Source organism: Manacus candei, unplaced genomic scaffold (assembly GCF_025592945.1).
Source record: "Manacus candei isolate 608988 ecotype Guabito, Panama unplaced genomic scaffold, ASM2559294v1 h1tg000014l, whole genome shotgun sequence".
In the NCBI taxonomy this organism is placed as follows: Eukaryota; Metazoa; Chordata; class Aves; order Passeriformes; family Pipridae; genus Manacus; species Manacus candei.
This window is the reverse complement of record NW_026138062.1, coordinates 2,738,066-2,757,970: the sequence shown is the minus strand read 5'-3', so window position 1 is coordinate 2,757,970 and position 19,905 is coordinate 2,738,066. Positions and strand designations below refer to the sequence as shown.

The window sequence follows — 19,905 nt, the reverse complement described above, 5'->3', positions numbered from 1 at the left end:
CACAGTTTCTCCAAAAAACTTCAGTCAGATCCTTTCAGTAAGCAAACCATTTGAACCTACTGCTACTTGTCGCTGCTTTTATTTCTGTGTGAGAAGTGTGAATGAGCCTTAGATCTCTGATCTCTGTGACCATTTGCCAGCCTTTCACATGGAAGGGGGCACGTCTTAGAATGTATCAGAAGCTTTTCCCGAAGCAAAAGCTCATTTTCTCTTGCGAAGCTCATACTACTTCAGCCACATGTTGTATGGCATGGCATGCTCACATCTTTTAAGACAACACATCTGTTGTATACTCAGTGTTGGAGAAGGAAAGAGATACCAGGTATGGCTTTTCCCCCTTTATTCATGTCGGCATACAGGAGAGTCCTGAGGGTGTGTCCCTGTGGGTAAGTGCTATCATGAAAATACTCCAACAAACAGTACTGGGGGAAGAGCACTGGCAGGATAAATGGATAAGGACAATGTGAAGGAAACCATTTGTTTGAGAACAGCAGTAAGTTTTCCATATTACTGTTCTCCCTTGGTCCCATGCAGCAGGTTGTTGCCAACTCTCTGGTGATGTCTGCCAGCCCCACAGCACAGCTGGAAGAAGGAACAGGACATATGCTCTCTGGGACACTTCAGCTCAGTGTCCCAGGCCGACTGAACCCCCACTGCTACTTTTGGCAGATTCAGACAAGCACACAGAAAAAAGTCTCCTCATCAATACGAGTGTGTGTGAGCTGTCAGTGTGTGCTGAGAGTAGTGAGGGGAAGCAGAGTCATTAGCAGAGGCATCAGCTGCCACAGTTGTCTGTCTGTGTCTCTGTGCCTTTAGGACTTTCGTCAGGAAACTGAGTTTATCTTAGCTTTAAAAGGTTTTTATTTTATTGGTTTCTTCTACATTTAAGAAGTATTAAAATCAGGAGAAAAAAATAGCTTTTCTCAAACCCATATCTAACTAGACCCAGGCTTCAAGGTTTATTACAGCAAAAGCAGTATTTTGATGTTGTTTTCTGTTTGAGAATGTTGCTGTAATTTAGAAACAAACTCTAAAATTGAAAATAACAGAATTGCTTATGTGAGAAAATGGAGATAGAGAAGGATTTTTAATACAGATCTTCACTTTCTTTCCATTAGAGTGTAGTTATCTGCAGTGTGTGGTGTTTTAATACATATTTGTTATATTTTACAGACAAATATAAAAAAAAATCTTCTTGTCTTTAAGGCTTTATGATCACAGTTAGATGAAATGCATACTAATAAACAAAAAACCCCAGACATTAGTAGAAAAAAATGAGCTCGTACTGGTGTAATGTTAATAATACATATATTTTATTTCTACAGTTTCTAGGTATTCCTGAGTGGTCTGTCTGTGGTTTTATTAGGTTATCATTTGCTTACTCCAATAGGAACAAATTCTTAAATAATATTTTAAAATAGTTTATTAAAAAAGCTTACAAGGAGAGAAATGCTTATAGCACACAGAATTAAGGAGAACTTCTGTTGAAAATTATTTTTCTTACTCCATTTTCTTGAAGCTGCATAGTGTCTCTTGTAATTAGAAGCTCAATTTTGGCAGTCTAAGTGGTATGAAATATTGAGGGGGTTATGTTTTCTTTGCCATACAAAAGTAATTGTTAATAAAATGTTTCCTTACTGATGTTCAGATATGACCCTTCCATGTTTGCAAGTCAACATGGAAGGTCAATACACGAGGAAGGAAGGAATTGCAAAGATGACAAATGTAACTATGTTTGACTCAACCTCAATGCCAGACAGATACAGCTGCAATAAATAACATTTATTCTGACATGTGGCATAGCTTTTATTTCTAATTGTCAGGCAGTCTTTAATTTTCCTTTTCCACCACAACCTCCTGGTGCAGTTACCAAGTTGTGTTGGCAGGTGAAGGCGTATTAATAAGATAGAACACTAAAGAAAAGATAGAGGGGCCAGAAATAAAGTAGGGAAGGAAGCTGACATGTGACGGAAGGGCACGACAGCAGGAACCCGGGGCTTGCATCCTGCATTCTCAACTGCTATTGAGCTGATTCCAGCAGGATGTGTTGAAGTCATTTGGTCTCTTTCCTGGCCCAATTTCAGTGTGCCCAAATGGATCCGAGAGATGCTCCATGAAGGTATGATGAGAAAACTTGTTCTCTCCCAGCAAATCCTGCTCTTCTCATTTGTTGGTCTCTCAGGTAAACAGCACTTAAAGAGAGGTAGCCATCTCACACCATCAGAATTAACTCAATAATTTACTATTTGCTGGCCCCAACAGTGAACATTTATTCAGGTCTCTAAAACGTTTGTCTTGTGTCCATGTCTGACTTGAGCAGAAGTTGTGAGAACTCTGTATCACTGTTCTTTTAACTGAAATGGTACAGTTTTCATATTACAGTCTCTTGCTTCAATTTGTGTTTATAAATAATTTATATACAATGGAGTAGAGACTCTTTACAATACATACTAGAAAGAAAAGTTCTCCTTTAGGAAAAGGAGTAAAGACATAATACACCTTGTGAAGATGAGTGATTTAACATACAGGAGATGTTCAGTGTTGAGGAGAACCAAACAGTTCATTAGTTTTCCATGTGTTATATTTGACAATATACGTAAATTGTCCAATAACACATTCGTGTTCTAAATACTATAAAATGCAGTTTCACCTCCAAAGGGCTATAAACTTAAGCATTTGTGATATCAAATGTGCACAGTTGTCCACTTCATCTGAAAATTTGATTTCCCTTGCTTGTGTGACTGGATTAACAAAACCATTGCTATAATTGGAGCTCAGCTAGAGGTCTTGAAATTTTCAGATGTTCTTGTTGTAGTTGGTCTGAACTATAAGCTATTTGTGTTTAATTCAAATTGTGAATCAAGTCTTTGCTTAACATCCAGGCATAAGTATGTGCAGCATGGAATTTGAACATTCACAATGGTGCATATTTCCTGAAAAAAAATAAAAGATCAGTCAAAAGGATACAGCAAGGAGATTATAATGCTGGTTTTCCTGCTGTCCTGTGGCAATTCTTTCTCAGTCCAACATCACTCCTTTATTTCCTGACATCCTGAGAAACAGAATTTTACTTAAGCTTCTGTTTGGGGAGCACTAAGAGTTTTTGCTGTGGACCCTGGATTTTTAATCTTTCTCCATTGTGATGTACTGCAGACTTTATTTTTCAGGTAGCTTTCCATTGGAAGATTTAGCAAGTACCGTCATTTGCGTTTCTCCCACATCACGTGAGCTTTCTTCGTGATGTGACCTGGCAGCGCTTGAAATTGATACACTCACTTGTCGTCTCAGTATTTTCAGTACAGTTCTCTTGTATCCTTTGCATGCAAAGAAATAGATGAAAGGATCTAGGCAGCAGTTAAAATTCATCAGAAATACAGTATAATGGAGTGACTTCTGGAAAATTTTCGTTTCGGCGCACAAGGGTTCATTCTGAAGTTTCTTAATCATGTGTTGTATAATTGCAACATGATAAGGAGTAAAGCAGATGATGAACACTATAATTACAAATATGATTGTATTGATGGCTTTTTTGTTTATCCCTGACTTTTCAGTAAGTGGATTTTCCTTGGCCGTTTGAAAAAGTTTGCAGCTAATTTGAGAGTAACAAAATAGTATAATCCCCAGGGGAATAAGGTACCCTATTAAACAGGCAGCAAGAAGTATAAATGGTAGATGTTCTATTTTTTCAAAGTTTGGATATTCCATACACGTAGTCCTTTCTTTTTCTTCCTGTGACATGGATTGTATAAGTAATGGGAAAGTTTGACTAAACACAAGAAACCAGATAAAGACACAAATGCCCTTGGCGTATTTAATCCTTCTGATCTTGTATCGGAAGGGATGGACAACAGCAAAAAACCTGTCAATGCTCAAACACGTCATGAAGTTTACACCTGCATAGGTGTTTATGTAGAACAAGAGAGCGGTTATTCGACATAACGCTTCTCCGAATGGCCAGTGGAATCCCAGGGCATAGTAGGCTATCCTTGTTGGCAAGGCGATGCAGAACAGGAGATCGGAGAAGACGAGGTTTGTTGAATACAGAGTAGTGGAGTTGATCTTCTTTCTGTTTTTAAAAATGACAGTGAGGGCAATGGTGTTTCCAAGCACCCCAAGAATTAAGATGGAGCTGTAGAAGACGGACAGCAGTATCCGTGCTGTATCTTTGTGCTCATATAGGTCGCAGGTGGAACTGTTGCTCTCAGAGGCTGTGAAAGTGTCCATTTCTGTAACCCCTGTTGTTGCAGGAAGCTCAGTAGACCTAACATGAAAAAAAACCAAACCAAAACAACAAAAGGGAACATTTTGTAATAAATGTAGATAAACTTCTTCTGCATAACAATGGCCAAGCTCTGTTGCAAAAAACAAGACTGAAAAACTGAAATGAAACTTCATTGCTGTGAAATACTTTTCAAGCCTCCTTCTGAAAACAAACAAAAAGATGCCTGGTTTTGACTATTCTGTTTTGATCCCAATACCTTCTCTGATGAAAAAAATCAGACAGGAGGCAATGTAAAAAACCAGGGATGTAATGTATTTGGAAAGTGAAGTTTTTAGGTGGTCAGGAGATGGGAGACTATTTAAAGCAATCTGAGGGGAAAAAGGAGTCTGAAGAAACCACATGATAAAGGATTGTATGAAGTCCCCAAGGGTCAGACAAACAGACAAAATCTTTTAAATGTGTTTCAGTTAATTTTTAGGGAGTTTTTGTTTCCAACAATTCGCATTGTGATGGTTTAACTTGTTTAGAGAAACACTTTCTTTTAGCATTCTTATCATACTGGCATTAAAATAGAATCATAGAATCATTTAGGATGGAAAAGACCTTTAAGATTATGTATTCCAACCATAATAATACTAGTTTTAAGAATTGACTTTTGGAATCTCATTTAAATATTGTTACATATGTAAATTCTTAAGACTACTACTTTGGTCACTCTTTAGTGATGCTGCAAAAGAGAGGTAACCCAGCTGAAATATTTTACACATTGACAACTGAGTAGATTTTAGAAATTGTTTCATCTGTACAGTCAGAGGTAGCATGGGAGAGCTGCAAAGTGACAGTGATTTGTGGGACTTAGTAATATTAAAAAATACTCCAGCAGAATTTCAGAAATGGAAAGAACCTCATCCTGTTGATGTTGATTTCACTGCAAACATTTCTCTGTTACTTGGCAGTTGTATAGTGTAAGCATGAATGTCAGAAAGGATGGGACATCTAATGTTACTCCTTAAGCAGCTGTTCTACAAAAGTGTGCCTCTTAGAGGCACCATTTATGGATTAAATAAGCAGTCAAAACAAGATTGCTTCTGCTTTAACACAGAATACTATCTGGAGATGACAGCTGTTGCAACTGGAATTTTAAGTCTGTCTGGTACCTTTAATTAAAATCCAGGGAATTTCTGAGGATCTGTCTTTCAACAGGCAATATCTACAAACTACTGTAACCTGTTGCACCTTAAAAAAGTCTTGCTGGAAAATACCTCTCAGTTTTAAGGGGTTTAAGCTACACATTTTAGGAGGTATTCCTTATCCTTTCATTGACTTGTCAAAACATTAAAAGATTAGTATCTTCTTTCATGTTTTGAGGAGATTGTCCTGCTTCTTTCAGGTTGTTCACAGTTAATGTACCTGCATCACATACTGTATCATAAACTTGTCTGATCAGACTTCTGGCAGGGTTAGCAGGGGTGCATAAGGTTCTCTGTAAACAGTAAACCTGTGGATAGTGGATGATGTGTATTAAAATATGTAAATGAGTTAAATTACCCATTTAAGGAAGGAGTTTAACATCCAGGTAGTATATTAACTCTGTGTCTACTGTGTTCCACAGACAGGAGGGAAGACAGATGAGTGATTACTGACTGATAGATGTAGAGTATTCTGATTCTTAGATATCCCTGAAGTATGAAGTATGCACTGTCTGTTGAGAGGTAGGAATTCAGGGTTGGATGTCAAATCTGAAGTGAGAGTTTTGTGGTTTGAATAAGGGAATTAAAGTGGTAAATAGCAACTCCAGCTGTAGTGAAGGTTTAAGAATGTCTGTAATTTTATGTTGGTTAATTCTGCATTGTTCACAGTATTTTGGTGTTTGATGATTGATTAATGTAGTAGTTATTACCCTCAGGATGGTTCTGGTATGCTTTCCTCCTGTTCATCTTTTCCCTTGTAGAAGTGTGTCAAATGGCTCTTGTTTTACCTAAGTGTAACAGGCTGCTCTTGGCCTAAATTGGTGGGGGTTTGTATAGGCACCTGGATGGATCAGTGAGGTATTTTGTTTTGTTTCTAATATTTAAATGCTTCTGATTACTTGTTCACACTCACAGCATCACATCTATCTTCTGCTTATCTCTTTCTTGAAATTTAGGTTAAACAATTTCTTCAACATATGTAAGGAAGAATAATCTAAGATTTATGATAAACAGTTTGATTGCAGTAATTAACTACAGCATATTAACTGCATAATTTTATTTTCACTGTAAAGTTGTAATAGTTTTGGTTCATAAATAGCGTGCATAATGGTCACATCCATCCATATGTCTTTCTATAAACATTTGTAAAATTACAGAATATCTATTACACAAAACCATTTAACTATAGTTTAGGAAAAAATCTGTCATTTCAGTCGTATATATTTTTTTTGCATCGAGTACGATTTCATAAAATCACCTAATTTCGTGCTATGAAGTTAGATCTTTAATGTAATAAATTAGTCTATAACTTGCTGCTCAAAATAGGATGTTCATTCTCACATATAATCGTGGCTGTATTGAGAAGGAGTCCTAGCTGAGAGAGTGTTTGTGTCTATCCAAGGTGCTAGCATGGATATACATGAGAAGCAGTTCCATGACAGGACAAACTGGCCACAAGCAGATGAGAAGAAAGATGGAGGACCAAGGCAGCATGCACGTCAGCTAAGCTGTGCTCCTTGACAGGCCCTTCTACCTGCTATAGGAGTCAGCCCTGGGTGCAGAAAGTGTTCCTTGTCATCCCCTGTTATCCCCAAAATGTTTTGACTTTTAATGCAGGGAGCACGTTTTGAAATGCTCTAGTTGAGTATTAGTGTTTTCTCTACCTGTAGGTATGTATGGGTGTTTTTGAGCAGTCACCATGGTGTCTAGGTGCTGAATTATTACCTGAATATATTTCTTTAAAAAAATGAAAATACAGAGAGATAGGGTATCTGGTTTGTGGTATAAAGTTGCTACCATCTAACACCTTAATGTCCAGCACCTGAGTAGTGGTAACTTCTTTGTACTTCTGAACTCTTATTGTTGTTGGATGAACTCCATTCACATCAGCAGGTATTTCACCTTTTCTTGTCAATCTTGAACAGGGCTCCATTTAAAAAAATACTTTCTTCCTAAAAGGTGTCTAGACTATTAAGTAAGATAAGGTATTTTTTTTAAAATCCTATTCCTTGTGTCAGGTTGCTCTTTATTTCTTGGTAGCACTCCTTAGTGATCAGCTTATTATACATACAACATATGACATCCTCCACAGAATGTATCTAACAAGAGAACATTTTAAATACTTTTTGTGCATTTTGCATTCTTGTAGAAAAAATGGAGACTGTTGCCTCCTTACTGCTGCAAACCTCAGACTAGCTGGACTTAATTCTTACTGATTTTAATGAGCTGTGTACCTGAATATGTTATGAGAACATGGCCATTTACTGTCCCAGATCCAAAAGCACCAAATCATTATCAAAATTTTTGCTCTTCTAAGTTGCTGGATTAAATACCCCTCCAGTGGCTTTCTGTGTTTATTAATGATACTGCTCTGAAGTATATACTTGGAAAAAACTTAATATTAATTTACCTTACCAAATTAATGATTTTAGAAAACAGTGCCACAGGTTTTTTTGACTTAGAGTTGCATGCAAAATTTTAAGGTATAAAGTACTTAAAATTCCTATCTTTATACAGTATGGTAAAGAACGTTGTTTAGGTTTTACGTTTTCTGAGTCTGTAGACAGTCAGTGACACAGATAACTTTTTTCCTTAATGTGACCTGTATAATCTAGGTTATGTTATTATTTTAGTTATTTCTGTATGGATTATAGTAACTTTTCACTTAAAGCACATTTTCTAAAATGCTGTTTGGTCTTGATTTGGAGAACTTGAAAAAAGTGAATTAGCCATTCGTTACTCTAGTCCTTTGTCAGTCAACCTCCCTGTTAAAAAATGTATGTGTCTCTTCCTTAAATTTCTCTAAAATTTATTTGCAATTGCTGTTTTTGTTGAGTCTTTTTACCTTTACACAATCTCATGGTTTGGGCAATTCAAGGTGAACTTCTCAAATATTTCACCACAAGGCAAAATAATCCTGTGATGTCCATTCTAACCCCAGATTTGTCCCACACGGGACAAGGGGTTCCAGATGCCTCTTGGTATTGGTGTACCTGAAGCATCCTCACCAGTATGTCCCTGCTTTCTCTGCTCAGTTATTTATGTATCCAAGATAGAGTTGTGTAGCATTGCACTGGGAGCTTGAGAAGTTAGTTCTCTGTGATGCGGGAGTCACTGTGTCCTAGGATATCTCTAGTCTAAGGGCATGGTCATTGCTCTCTGCTTCTACCCAGAAAGACCTTATGCCTGGAAGAGTTTAAAGTTAATTTTAATAATATGCCCAGGCTTGCAAACAGTGCAGATTGTTCTTTATTCTTGTTTCATTTGCCATTTTCAAGTCTTAGCATTGCGTTTGCTTTCTGACCACCAAATTTCTTTAGCCAATTACCTTATGAGATTTGTTAGCTAGGCAGCTGCTAGTCTATTCTATGTACTTTCTTGATGTTTCTCAGCAATAGTATCCACCTGGGGAAAAAAATCATGGTACCATGGCAAGCTACTTACCAAATCTAGCATGTCTGAAATCTGTGCAGGTGCCTTTCTAAAGCAATTTTGTAATCTCTTCAAAGAAGAAAAAAAGGCTGTTTTAGGAGATTGGTGTTCTGTGAAAACATTTGACTGGCATTAGTCATTTGTTTAATGTTTGTACGTGTGTTTTACCTTTAATCCCCACAGCAAAAGGTGTTTGATAAACAGAATGGTGGTTCCAGTCTGGAAGTACTACATAATCCAAAGCTCTGGATCATAGACATGTTCATGTTTGATGAACTTTATATGTAGTATCATAATGTTGCATACATTTAACTGTTATGAAGGATAGACTTAAGGTATGAACCAGCAATTGGATTGTTACAACCTTAGATTACATGGGTTTGAATTGTATTCAGGCTGTGGTACAAAGCTCTCTCTGTGTGCTAAAAGAAAGATGTTCTCATCTCCTGCTTTTGCTGGAGGAGCACTGTCTGTCTTTTAGCAGAACAGGGAACATGTAGAAGGCTTTTACTGTACATTGTAGTCTAATGTGTGATTTCTCTGTCTCTTTTCATAGTTTTCATTCATTGGAGATGAATCCCTGGTCCATCTGTCCAGTAGCTAATTTAAGAGGGATACTAATTAAATTCTTGGAAAGGCACGGCAATTCATTAGGAAGATCTCTCATGGCTCTGTACATAGTATGGTTTAGTCACTATGGGATGGACAATATTTCTTTAACAAGCAGTATTGGAGGTATAATGTTGTTTATCTATGCATAAAGAGTATAAATTATTTAAAAGGAATGGTCGGGAAAGAGGTTTCTCTTCCCCTGCAGTGCCTGGTTTGAAGATTTACTGAGCTTACAGTCCTCTAGAGCTATTAGCTGTATAAGTCTTACAGAGTTTTAAAACAGTAGAAGGTGGGAAATATACAGTCTTGTGGTTATGTAGGTTTAATTTTTTCCTTAATGTCAAAATTAATTGTTTTCTGTTGACCAGTCATGTTTACTGTTTGGATTTCTAATTTACCATACAAGTGATTTTTTATTGTAGAGCAGTTTCGATGTTTGAGAAAAAGGCTTGATTCAACTAAGTTATGTGTGTTAAAAGGTGTGCATGCTAAGTTGCATAGTAGAATGCTTTGTTAATATAGAAAGAACATACACCTAAGGTACATACATCAGGGTGTATGGTCTGGCAGCTTGGGAACTGCATGTGGTTTAATAAAAGCCGAGGCAAGAGACAGGCTTCCTGTTTCTTTCTAACACTTTAACACTCATATGCTTCTAGTACATTATGTTAATTTACCTTTTTTCAAAAGCTGTTGAGTTTTCAAAAGCTCTAAATGCAAATGAGTAGGCCTAATGACCTGAAGACTGAGTCCTCCACTCACAACCCAAAGATAATTTTGATGAGAGAGTTTCCAGGCTACTACTTTTATTCTTCTTTGGTTAGACCCAAATTTGTTGGCATAGTAAAGCCAAATTTGTAAGCCACATATCAGAGAATCCCAATTATCTTAACAATGGCTATAAAGAATTATAATATTCTTTAAGTGCTTAATAAAATATGCAGATGCACAACACTGTGGGATCTTTCTGGTCCTGCTTTTGTCTGTTACAATAGATTTTGCAAAGTTGTATGACAGTTACATTTTGTGCTCAAAAATAATAGAAGCTACAGTAAGTGAGATGGAAATAAAGAAGTTGAGTTGAAATGCTGCATAACTAGTTAAAGTGGAAGTCATTTGAAGTGTACATCTTGCTCCTATCTGTTGGATCTCTCTTAGGTGTAATCTATCCTATGAGAAGTGTGAGAATTATCTAACATAAATAATCTCTGCCACATGTTAATGTGAAGAACTGTGCTGATGCTAAAATGATTAACTTCTCTTCAGTTTATACTTACTTAAGCACACTAAATGTAAAAAGGAGAGAGCCTAAAAATATAGCAAATAAACTAAAGTGTGAGCCACTGACAATTATATTCTTGCAAGCAGAAGAAAAAAGGGGTCAAATGAGAATTTGTATTTTAGTACTAGAAAATATGAACACCTTTTATATCTGAGTGATACGCAGCCTGTACAGGTACAGTCTTTAATTCTAGGGATTACAGCTTCTGAACTGTAGCTTAAATATATTATTCTTTACATTTATACATACTTCTCAATCTTTTGAACAGAAAGGGGCGAGATTTGAGCTCTTAAAGACTAACTGAGAGGATTCAATTCCCTTGTCTCTTCAGGAGCAGTCATGAAAATGTTAGACAGATGTCTTGTATTCTGTGCCCAAATGCACATACACTGTCTTATTTTTTAAGATAAATGATAGTTGAGTTATTGGCTGTTGAACAGTGTGTCTTGTTTTGCCAGCATAGTAGAAAAAATTGATCCTCTTTAATTGAGAAGGTGAATAAAAATCTTATCACTTGTAATATTTCTTCAGCTTTCTGGCATGAAAATCACTAATAAGGAGATAGATGTTTGGTGATTGCAATTCAGGAAAAGAATGCCTTTTTAAAAACTTTGAAAGAAATGCATGCCAGAAGTTAAAAGAGGAATTAGGTCATAAAACGTTGAATTCTTAAAATACGCTGTTGCAATACTTAGACATGAGAAGAGTGACTGAGGAGTTTCTGAGCTGGTAATAAAGGCTGTTTTCTTACAGAAGGAGCGCATGTGATAAGAGCAGGCTGTGCATTCAGAACTATAGTACTGATTTGTTTAAAGGCTCTCTCTTACTATTAGGAGAGTTCCATGAGGTTCAGTGAATGACTTAGGAGTTGCAATGCTTTCCTTACTACTTGTACAGTAGTTATTTCTGTATTAGTATAATTTAAATTAGTGTTGCCAAAAAAATTGTCTAAGTTAATGCAGTATCAAATGTTTCCCTGTGATTGTCAGAAGGCTGTATTCTAAGAAAGGACTTGAAATAACTTGTTGATGCTGTGGATCAACAGATATTTTAAATGGAAATTAACTGACAGCAGATTAATATGGGAACATAAAATATCAGAGAATTTCTACCATGAGTCTTTCCCATACAAAGATCATTTAGCCCTCCTACCAGTATAATAACACAAAAAACCAAATAATATTTCTGGAATTGTTTGCTGTTGCTCAGTGAAAAAAAAATAAATTGAAAAAAGTTAATTCTTTTCTGTACTTACATCTCTGTAGCTTCTTGGATCTTCTGAGGAGTTAAGGGCATTAACAGGATGGCTTGACTGCGAAAGTTTACCCTTGCACATTGTTCTCAAGAGTGATTACGTGAGTCTCTCTTGTGGGAGGGGTAGTTTTTTTTCAAGTGCTTAAAAAAAAACCCCTGTTTGTGTACTGGTCTTGATTTGCTGTCAACTTTTTTATGGGATGTGAAAGCATCTATTTTTGATCCTTTTACAATTAGTCTGTTCAAAGAGAGTAATTAGAAACAACACTTCCGCCTCCCCCCTGAAGTTACGCATTACTGACTTTCATAGAAGGGACTTTACCCAGAGGTTTACTTAAGTTGTTTGTTTAATTGCTGACCAACTAAAATACCTGTGATGTGTGAAAAACTTTGTTTATATGCATCTGCATTTAAAAATAAAATAATTTAAACTCTAGTTTGATCAGTATATGCTTTAAAACTGCTTCTTACCGATCAGATATGACGCAACACAAGGAAACCTCAAAAGTGAGACATACTGAAATGGTGTGTTAAAGCAGACATCTCGAACGCCCATGTACATTCCCAGCACTGTTTTGGTATCATAATGATGAGGATTTACAGAAATGCCCTTTGAAAATATACGAGGGAGTTGAAGAACTCTGGTGGTTTGAGAGGTTAATGAGAATATGTGCCTTTGTAAGCTGTTTATTGCATTTTAAGCAGGAATAGTAATATAATAATAATAATAATACACATAAGGTAAATATATGAAAGATAAAAAACTTCTTAAACACAAATCTGATTTCCCTAAAATAATGTTGATAAGAAAGAGTGGCTAGGGAGTAGGAAAGGAATGAGATGTCAAATTGTGAGATAACCCATTGTTACCTGAAATAACCTTGTTTCTGGGTGAAGAACATTGATCTAAGAATTAATTTGTGTGTTTAAGAGGGTTAAGAGGGTTTTGGAGATCAGAGATAAATGGGAAATCCTGTCCTTTGCTGTTAGAGACAGTGGTTGAGAGTTACCTGGGATTTTCCCTTAAAACTGATACTGATCATTCATGACTATGAAGGACTATTTATCTTTAAAATGACCTCATTTAGTAGCCTGATTTTTAAAGAACCAACAAGTAGGCATGATGAGGCTATTTTTGGCAGGTCCAACACATGCAGAGGGTGGGTTACCTCTTTGGAAATGTCAGGGCTGTGTTCACAGCACAAGCCTTGGCTGATGTTGTAGTGATGGAAGTGTGCAGAGAGATGATCTCAGCTAACGTGTCCATCTCATCAGAAAACCTGCAGTAAATGCAGATCTAAGGACAAAGTTAAACTTTACTAAATGCACTTTGTCTTATGGGAAATGTTTTTACTGTAGCAGAACACAGAACCTTGAGAGCTACTTTTGTGCCTACTTGGAGCATTTGGTTGGCACTATACGCTGATTTTTCTGGTGTTGAACTCTCAGTGCACACATGGCTTGATTCCCCTTAGATGCCAGGGAGCTGAAGGGCTCAGTGTAGGGCTTTCAGCTCCTCACTCTTTAAATAGAACATTCATCTTCTAATACCAGATTCAAAAAGTCTGTGGGAGAATTTACCAGTCTTATTATGGATGTTTTCCTTTCTTGTTTTTGAATAATTTTTTGATTATTCAGTTTCATCACAGAGTAGAGTCTCTTTAAATGAAGTAATGAACATTAAGGACTGTTTAAAGGGAAATTGCACAGGGAACTTGCTTCATATGTACGCAAAATAATACCACAGTGTGGTTCCCTGTCCAGCACCAAAAATACGCTATAGAAGTGGGAAATTTCAAGATACGCAGTCATGTAGTCTTAGCTCAAAGGCTGACATTAGTACCACAGCTTCTTATTAAAGCAAATGCTTATTTCAAGATAGTGTTACCATTATAAAATAATACCGATGTTTCCTGCTCTGATCTGATAAAATATCGCCTTCCTTTGATTAAGATACAGTAGTAGATAATACCCTTTGAGTCATACTGGTGTATTAGTAGACTGTACCCTTTGAGTCATACTGGTGTATTAGCTACCAGTCCAGCCTAGCATGTTGTTATGTTAGTTGCTTGAGCTAAATGGTACAGGTTGCTTTCTTCCACTCACTGTTTATCCTTCTAGCTGTTTGTTTTCTGTTCTTATGCAGCTGCTGTTTCTCCAATATCTGTTTGACTGTCCCATGATTTGAACATTTAAATGAGGATGTGTGGTGTCTTAGGAAGTGTGATATGTATTTGGTTTTACCATATATGTGCAAACACGTACTGTTTTGCTTTTGGCATGCAAGGCAAGTACCATGGAACTGAGCAGTTTATGGAATGTATTGTTGGATAGTCTTAGCATTAAAAACGAAAGCTTTTTTTTAGGATAGATGTCTGACTTCTTTCTTGAGGGGATTGTAAAGTGTTGGTTGCTTGGTTGCTTGCTTGGTCTCATATTTTAATGAACTCAAAGTTGCAGTGATTCTCTAGAGAGATTCATGGACAGGAGGATCTTTTCTTTTCCCCTCCAGATGCACAACTTCAAGTTTTTTATTTTTTTTCTCTGCTTTCTTCTTGCTTTCATGTGAAATATTGGCAGTTAGATGGGTATTGGGTAACACAGCCTAATGCTTTACTTGTATTGAGAGGCCTCAGGCAATGGGGTGTCCTGCTCATGTGTCGTGAAAGGATTGGGTGCAATAGATGGTTCCTTTGAGTCCTGGACTCCAGCAGGCAGAGGAACCCAACTATAAAAGGTGGTCACGTTCAACAGAGTTACTTAATTTTAAAGAATGTTATTGAGAATATTTAACATGTTCAGAATAAAGGCTGGCACCTTAAGTGTGATATGGCAGCGTCTGGACAGACTGTAGGAACAGAGATTACTGAAGTAATTTAGTAATTTGAATCGCAAGTGCTCTGTTTACCTGTCTGTATTATCTGCAGCTGTTTTTATAAGTGATATTTTTAGTCCCCCCAAAAATATGTGGTCATGATTTTGTCAGTTTAATGCTTTTTTTTTGCAGAACTTGAATGAAGAAAAACACAGCACCACAGTTAGTAAGTGTAGTGAGTCATTCGGAATAAAATAGCATGTTATTTCTACAAATTTAATCCCACAGAACTTCCATTGCCAACAGCAAGTACTTTTTGCAGAAGTAGCATTTACCTTTCTGACCCTCTGTTCTTGCGTTTTAGAACTATTTTTTCTCTACTTTGTGCATATATTTACTGATATTAAATATTTTATTTTAATCTGCATCTACTAGTCATCCTTTTAGACTTTAAGTGTTTCTCTTATGAGAAGTACTTGCCCCAGATTTTTTTCTTCTCTACCAGTAATTTTTACATCTCTGAGTTTATTTTTTTCAAGGATATTGTTTCTGCATGTCGTGTTTTTTTTCTGTGCAAAACCAATCTGATCACTTCATATGATGTAGAATGTTCCCATCTGGTTTGCTGTGTTTCTGTTTCACTGCAAATATTGACATTTGCCACGAAATGAGGATACAATGGTCATAGAGCCTGCTACTACAGGACACAGGACACCTTTGTGATGGACGTGGTATCTGTATAGAGTGTTCAAACTCTAGAAATCAGTCTTTCAGATTTTAGAGTTTTCTGTTTGGTTAAAAAATTTTATTTTCAACCCACATGACTGAAATTAACTTCCTAAACATGACATGGGTATAAACTTAGTTTAGAGTCAGCATGTATTTGTGTCTGTGGCCCTTCTTTGCACACAGACATCTCAAGTTTCTAGTAGAAGTTCATTATGGCACTGAAAGGGATGTTCCTGATTTTCTCATAGTATAAAGAACAAAGGGCTGGGATGAAGGTCTCTGCAAAAGGAGAGGAAGTAGAGGAGAGAGGATTGAAAGAGATTAGGGGAAAAGGAAAGAGAAAAAGAGAGAAGTGAAGGAAAAGAGAGAACTGAAGTAGTCCTTCAGGGTATTCCACTTGTAGATGTTGAATCTGATATATGTTAACAAATAACTAATTAACAGAACTAAAGGAGTTAAGAACCAGTCCTTTTAATTACAGTACATGGATGGATGTTTGTACCTGTCTAGAGAAATACAGAAACAGAAATTCCTCCAGTGATTATGAGCTTCAGGAACAAGGCTTGATTATTCACAGAATAATAGAGTAGCTTAGATTTGACAGGACCTCTGGCAGTCATCTAGTTCAACTCTGGGTTCAAAACATGTCCAACAAGAACAGGTTATTTTGGGCTGTCTGTTCTGGCTGTATCTCTGAGGATGGAGATTCTAGCTCCAGGCAGCCTGGTACAGTACCAGACTGTCATTGTCCCCATATGGACTTGGTCCAGTATATTAATACCTTTCTTGAAGCATGGAGCCCAAAAGTGGACACAGTGATTCGGGTTCAGGCTCAGAAGTGCTGAGCAATCACTTCTCTTGGCCTGATGATAACACACTGTGCTGCCCTGTATGTGGTTGTCCTTTCCTGCAAGGGTAAGCTGCTGATTAACATTCAAAGGATTCTCCAACTCCTTGTCTACAAATCTGTTTTCTAACCAGTCTATGCCGTTTCGTGAGGTCGTTCCAGCCCAGGTGGAAGACTCTGCAGTTGCTTCTGTTGAACTCCCTAAGGTTCCTGTCATCCTGTTGAACTCCCTAAGGTTCCTGTCATCCCATTTCTCCAGCTCACCAAAGAATATCTGAATGCTGTCCTGCTCACCAAAGTATTGACTGCTCCCTCCAATTTGATGACATTCACTAGCTTGCTGAGAGTACCCTCTGTCACATCATCCATGTTGTTTAATAAAGACTATGGATTGTGTTCATCCCCTGATGGAAGCTCCTAGTAACTGGCTGCCACTTCAAGTTTGTGCTGCTGGTCAGAACCCTTTGAGTCCAGCAGTGCAGTCAGATTCCCTTGAATCTGCTTATACACTGCATATCTCCCCAGTTTTATTTCAAGGGCAGGAGACCAAGTCAAAGGCCACTCTAAAGTCAGAGTTTGCATTTGCCATCTTCCCCTTCCTTGTCCACAGCACCAGAGTCACCTTTGGTAAATCCATATGGGATATTAGCAGCCTCCTCATTCATCATGTGGCTGGCAACAGCTTCTAGGAGATTTGCTCTGTAACTTTTCCAGGGATAGAGGTAAGACTTGTAGCTATCTAAATCCTCTTCTTGCCCTCCTTGAAGATGGGTGTGACATTTCCTTTTTTCCAGCCATCAGGAACCTGCCCTGATCACCATGATATTTCAGTGGTGTAGCATTGGCCACCTCCCTCAGAACCCTGAGGTACGTCTTATCTGGACGTTTTGGCTCCTGTATGAGCAGTTGGGCTCAAGAGCCTCCAAAATGTTTTCTTTTATAGCGGGTGTTGCTCCAGTCCCATAGGAGGCTCAGGGAACTGCAAGGCTCGAAGGCAAAACTAACCAGTGAAACCTGATGCAAAAAAGACATGGAGTGCATTGGCTTTTTTCATGTCCTGTGTTAATGGGTCCTTTTTTTCACCAGACAGTGAACCCATGTTTTCTGTAACCATCCTTTTGTTGTCCCCTTACTTTGTCAGCCATATTCCAGTATTTGTATGTGGATAACATCTCTGACAGACCCGCTGTGGATAAACAGCATCCCCATATAGATATTGTAAAACAAGGCATACGTAATACATTGAAAATTCTGAAGGCAACAGAAAATATTAATGGAAATTTTCAAAGTACAGAATTATATAAAAAAGTTGAGGGCAAAAGTTTAAAATGAATTGGAATAAATTTTCACACAGTGGATTCACCTGTACAGATGACTTTCACGCAGTATTTTAAAGGGCACTAGTTTTGACATTTTTAAAAAAGATACCTGAATGCATATTTGTGTAACAAATATTTATATTAGATGTAAAGTCTGTCTAAAAAACAAACACTTATGTCTTTAGGGGCATACCTTTGTGGTGCCTACAAACTTAGTGTTTTAGGAGGAAAGGTCCATCACTAGGTTTCCTCTAGATTCTTGGGTACTGAGCAGTATCAGACACTTGACTTTGAATTACACAGATCACTACCCTGGACTGGGGTGTTGCTTATTGTGGACTCTGCTGGCATTAATGGTGAATATTAACATTTAAGGAACCTATCAACATTCTCTAATCTCTTTTTAAAATGAACTCTCAGGCTTGGGAAATTCCTGTTTGTACTTTCCCATCTTATGATTGAGTGTACTCTTGCATGTGAAGTCTCTGTGTCTGAGTCACTGTTTATCACAGGAGCAATTAAACCTGAAAAGCACACCACGGTTTTGGTATTCTCTCAGGTCATTTGGTCAGAGTAGAAAGAAATAATTTAACATTACTTTTCTGAATTTTTTCTTCATTTTTCTTTCATCGTCACTTGTAAAACCTGATTTATTCAGTTAATGTTGTCTGCAATGGAATAACTTCTGATGAAAAATTATTTTTGCATGTGGCTCTCTTATAGCCTTTCAGCTCCTACATTTATTTCAAGAATGCGTTGTGTGGATTTGTAGAGGTGTGTTTTGTTTATATAAGAAGGATTATGTGCAAAATTGAACATTTTTCAGTAGTTCTTGAGTTAGCATTCTGTGTACGTTCAAGTGCATCTGACTGAGTGTCAAATGGATGGTACTAAAAATGCATGTATAATTGAACTGTATTTAAGTCTTCAGAAGCTTTTAAGTAAGCTGAACTTGAAATATAACAAACAAAATTATAGTGAAATTATTTTAAGCCACAGCCCATTAAAGAAGTAAAAATAATATTTGAGGGAGGGTTTATTTTTTCTTATCTGTAGGTGTTGCATTTGACAGTTATTCGGAAAATGTAAGTTTTAATATTCAGTCTGTCATTTCACATATATTCCTCCTATCAGTATTTCCTCTGGAAGGGAAATGTATTTTTGAGTGAACACTTCTAATTATTTAGGTCCTGGTTTGTGCCGTTTGCAGAATTCCCACCGGGTACAAAAAGATCCCTTTCTTGTAAAGGCCCACAGAAACTGCAATTCTTGAAAGTTTTGATAAGCACTGAAAAATTACCCCATGGAGCATCCCACACCTGTGGGACACAGGACAGCACAGAGCTATGGCTGAGGATTCAGCTGGGGCAGATGTGCACTTTGCTGATGGCCTCCCCTACCTGCTGCCTGCATCTGGCTGCCTGAAGGTCCCACCATCACAGTTCTGCCAGTGGAGCAAGTTGTGTCTGCCTGAAGTGAGCTTTGTGCCTTCCCCTTCTCCATCCCAGGAAGTCTTTTTCTCTTAGAATCTCCCATATTCATCCCTTTGGGTGTTTTATGGTGAGGAACATGGGTTTTGTATCTGGGTGTCTGAATGAAGTGCTCTAATTAGTGTTCACAAGATCAGTCTAGGCATCTGGTCATGCAAAAAGTGCTTGAAGTCTGAGCCATCCTTCCAATGATGCTTTAGAAACTTAATAAACTTCTTGTGTTGTGATTAAGATAACTTCCCTAAAGGAAGTTTTATTTGTTGGACCATGTAAGTCACTGGCGAAGGGAAGTTAAATCAATCTGTCGATATTCCCATCTGGGATCCTGCAGTCTATTGGCAATCCTCTAACACCTTAAGCCTGGGTAAATAACAGGACCTTAGGTTAATAGGTGAAGTGGTTTCCTTAACCTTTTGGGAAAGGTATAGTCCTTACCATTTGCCCATTTGAATCACAGAGATTTTATTCTGATGCGGGAGATTACCGCTGTTCTTATTGTGTGCTGTGTTTTATAGAAACAGTCTGCTGTTAGTCTAATGTTGCCTTCTCTTCTGCCTCCAATCCTAAACGTTTTGAAATAAAATACTCTGTCACTTGTTCTTATTTGCTAATGCATTCCTTGAATGCCACAAGGTATCTAATTGTTGATTCCCAAGGAAGACCTTTGTTTGCAAGGTGGTATTACATTTTGATTGTTGTGTACTTAAGAATTA

General features: G+C 37.4%; 2 protein-coding genes across 2 annotated transcripts in view; one reads left to right on the top strand and one right to left on the bottom strand.

The window, feature by feature from the left end:
• The window catches only part of UBAC2 (UBA domain containing 2), a 96,965-nt gene that overhangs the window by 43,811 nt on the left and 33,249 nt on the right, over positions 1–19,905 (top strand). The window lies entirely within an intron of this gene.
• On the bottom strand, positions 2,702–18,431 carry LOC127467981 (G-protein coupled receptor 183-like). Its single transcript, XM_051780629.1, has 2 exons — positions 11,994–18,431; positions 2,702–4,261 (listed from the first exon to the last, which is right to left on the bottom strand). The coding sequence occupies exons 1-2, from the start codon at positions 12,032–12,034 to the stop codon at positions 3,157–3,159; spliced, it is 1,146 nt and encodes a 381-aa protein (XP_051636589.1). The 5' UTR covers positions 12,035–18,431; the 3' UTR covers positions 2,702–3,156.